This window comes from Entamoeba dispar, genomic scaffold (assembly GCF_000209125.1).
Source record: "Entamoeba dispar SAW760 scf_1105229461753 genomic scaffold, whole genome shotgun sequence".
Lineage (NCBI taxonomy): Eukaryota > Evosea > Mastigamoebida > Endamoebidae > Entamoeba > Entamoeba dispar.
In genome coordinates, this window is record NW_001854850.1 from 2,671 (window position 1) to 5,998 (window position 3,328).

Below are 3,328 nucleotides of genomic sequence, written 5' to 3' on the forward strand. Positions count from 1 at the left end.
CAAATGAAATAATAGTAAAAGGGCAACGAAAAAAAAGAAATAAGAGAAAAAAAAGTGAAGAGAAAGAATGGCTATGAAAAAAGGAAATAAGAGAAAAAGGAAGAGAAATGATGAAAAAGAAGGACGTGAAAGAAAAAAAAAGTGAAATTAAGAAGTAGAAGAAGATGAAAAGAATAAAAGTAGAATGTTGAGATTATAAAATAAAAGAAGATAAAAAAGAATAATTCAAAAAGAGATAATAAAAGATGAAAAGAATGATGAAATAAATGATGCATTTTTTTTATAGAAATTAGAAATATGAAATAAAAAAGCGTTTAATTTATTGATGCAAATTATTTATCATTATTTTATTTATGCAATTTATTTTATTCTTTTTTATTTTTATGATTTTTATTTATATATATAATTTTTTCTCTTTTTTTCTTTTTAATATATTGATTATTTTAATTTATTATTTATTATTCTTTTATTTATTTTTCTCTGTTCTTTTATTTGTTCTTTCTTATTATATTTATGAAATATTTCAATATTATAAAATAATTTTATTGTTTAATTATTTAAATGATTTATATTAAAATGAATTTATTTTATATTTTATTGTTTTCTTTTATATTTATTTTATATTTTAATAATTTCTTTAATATCATCATTTTATATTATTATTATCTTTATTCTTTCATATTTTTATTATTTATCATTATTATTATGTTTTCATTTATTATTTTATTTTAATTTATTATTAATATTATTTATATTTCTTTTCTTTCTTATTATTCTTCTTTATTCTTATTATTTCTTTATTTATTAATTTTTTATTTTATTTATTTTCATTTTATTCTTATTTTCATTTCTTGTTTTGATTATTTTGATTTGATTTAATTTTAATTTTTATTATTATATTTTTGATTATTCTTATTTATTTATCATTTATTTATTATTTGTTTTTATTATTATCATTTGATTTATATTTATTATTTATTTCTTTTATTATCTTCGTTTTCTTTATTCTTTATATTATATTTCATATTTCATATTATTTATTTTTGATTTTAAATGATTGTTTCAATATTCATCATTTTATTTATATCTATTATATTAATCTTATATCATTAAATTCTATCATTAAATATTGAATAATCAATGTGATATAACAAAATAATTTAATTAATATATCATTATAAAATGAAATGATTAATAAATGATTTCATAATAAATATTAAATTCATGAAATATTGAATAATATAATATAAAATGATAAATAAAAATGATAATAATAATAAATAATAATACAAAATATAAATAATAATAATAATACAAAAAATAGATATAATATAAATATATTAATCAAATTAATATATAAATAAAAATAAATAATAATAATAAACAAATAATAAAATTGAATATATTTTTTATTAAACAATCGAATGAATAAAATAAATAAAAAAGATAAATAATAATAGAATAAGAATAAATTCAAAAAGAAATATATATAATAAATAAAAATAATAAAAACATACATTTAAAAAGAAATAAAAAAATAAAATATAATAAACATAAAATAATAAAAGAATAATAAGAAAAGATAAAATAAATAATAAAAATAAATAAATAATAAAATAATAAACATAATATTTATATTAATAAAATTCTAATTGATATAATTAATAAAATCAAATATAACATAATATAAATAATAAATATGATAAATAAGAATAAAATAAACACAAAAATAAGAAATAAAATAAATAACAAAAATACAAAAACAAATATATTCAACAAAAAATAAAATAATATAAAAAAGAAGAGAAAAGAAGAAAAAGATATTATATAATCAATTATAAATATTATATGATTAATATATAATATGTAATATATAATAAATAATAAATAATAATTTCATATGATATAGATAGAAGATATAAAAATTAAATGAATAATAATAAATGATAAAGAAATAATAAGAGAAATGATATAATAATAAATAAAATATATAAATGAAATAATAAATAAAATCAATATAATATAAATAAAATAATAATAAATATAAAGAGAAAGAAGATATAAAATATAAAAATATAATCAAAATAAAAATAAAATAAAGAAATATATTAATATATAATAAATTATATATAAATAAAAATATATTCATATATAAAATAAAATATAAATAATAAGAATATCAAACTAATAAAATATGATAAATATAAAATATATAGATAAAATGATGATATATATAATATAATATAATAATAAAAATAAATATAATAATAAAATATAAATATATAAAAATAAAATACATAAATAAAATAATAATAACATAATAATAAAAATGTACACATACATTGAATCAAATATCATTTCTGAATTATTTATATTTCAGAACAATTTACCATAAAATGATATAAAATATAATCAGATATAATTGAATATAGAATGATTATTTAATTTACTTTTTTATTTTTTATTTTTTTAGGAGCAAAATAATAAAAACTATTATTTTATTGATTCAAAATATTTTGCCCGAAAACAGAATATTCCATTATGCAAAAAATATATTACACTATTTTCATTTGAGCAATTTATTTAGATGCATAATTTCTTCGCTTATTTTGTTTCCCGAAAAACACTTACAGAAATAAGTGAAGGAAAGAAAATAAAAGATGTTATTAAAAATTATGGAAAAACACTTTATAATGATGTTATTTTAAATAAAAATAATACAAATCATTATAATTTATCATCATTATCTCCTTTTGAACAACAAAAATTAACAAAATAAAGAAAAAGAAGAATCAATTAGACTTAATTGAGCTGTCTTTAAAATTTAATTGTTCTTTTAAATTCACTCAGTGATGATATTTTAAAATCTCGCTCAATAGAAAAGTGAGCACCGTACTTGGCTAGGTCAATTATAAGCGGATTACCCGCATAAAGATATTCATATAAGGCGACCATATCCCCATTAAACTTTTCATTAGCAGTACCAATAATGGCACTCTTAGGGATTCCTTTCATACGGATTAAATAATCCTGGTCGCCATCCTCATTAATGAGGACATCCAAATAGGATTTCTTCCCAAGGAAGATTGATTTTATTGACCAAGACGGTTTCCCTTTCACAAGAGGGAAGTCTGAGTGAAATTGTCCTAGTTCAGACCCAACTAGGTCTCTACCATACTTTGATACATAAAGCTCTTCAAGTCGTGGTAGATCCTTCTTCTTTATATGAATACTATCAGTGTCTTGATAGTAAACATCAATGTCCATATCTTCACATAAATAAATTAATTCGTTCATTATCCCACTTGGACATGGAGAGAAATAGAAC

The 3,328-nt window shown here is 15.5% G+C and overlaps 1 protein-coding gene across 1 annotated transcript in view, besides 20 other annotated features; it reads right to left on the minus strand.

The window, feature by feature from the left end:
• The first annotated feature begins 31 nt into the window (after positions 1-31).
• Positions 32-216: a microsatellite.
• Positions 79-267: a microsatellite.
• Positions 268-363: 96 nt separating this feature from the next.
• Positions 364-494: a microsatellite.
• Positions 495-503: 9 nt separating this feature from the next.
• Positions 504-673: a microsatellite.
• A 6-nt stretch (positions 674-679) lies between these two features.
• Positions 680-862: a microsatellite.
• Positions 863-874: 12 nt separating this feature from the next.
• Positions 875-1,052: a microsatellite.
• A 22-nt stretch (positions 1,053-1,074) lies between these two features.
• Positions 1,075-1,223: a sequence feature (AT_rich).
• A 12-nt stretch (positions 1,224-1,235) lies between these two features.
• Positions 1,236-1,383: a microsatellite.
• Positions 1,384-1,385: 2 nt separating this feature from the next.
• Positions 1,386-1,413: a sequence feature (AT_rich).
• Positions 1,414-1,519: a microsatellite.
• Position 1,520: 1 nt separating this feature from the next.
• Positions 1,521-1,620: a microsatellite.
• A 5-nt stretch (positions 1,621-1,625) lies between these two features.
• Positions 1,626-1,680: a sequence feature (AT_rich).
• Positions 1,681-1,686: 6 nt separating this feature from the next.
• Positions 1,687-1,769: a microsatellite.
• Positions 1,770-1,774: 5 nt separating this feature from the next.
• Positions 1,775-1,919: a microsatellite.
• Positions 1,828-1,972: a microsatellite.
• A 1-nt stretch (position 1,973) lies between these two features.
• Positions 1,974-2,096: a microsatellite.
• Positions 2,097-2,101: 5 nt separating this feature from the next.
• Positions 2,102-2,146: a sequence feature (AT_rich).
• A 5-nt stretch (positions 2,147-2,151) lies between these two features.
• Positions 2,152-2,329: a microsatellite.
• Positions 2,330-2,391: 62 nt separating this feature from the next.
• Positions 2,392-2,472: a sequence feature (AT_rich).
• A 227-nt stretch (positions 2,473-2,699) lies between these two features.
• Positions 2,700-2,738: a sequence feature (AT_rich).
• Positions 2,739-2,817: 79 nt separating this feature from the next.
• The window catches only part of EDI_209690 (uncharacterized protein), a gene marked incomplete at both ends in the record, with an annotated part of 2,465 nt that continues 1,954 nt past the window's right edge, over positions 2,818-3,328 (minus strand). The window contains one exon of the mRNA XM_001733401.1: positions 2,818-3,328. This exon is cut by the window's right edge and continues 1,768 nt beyond it. Coding sequence (XP_001733453.1) covers positions 2,818-3,328 — 511 coding nt within the window.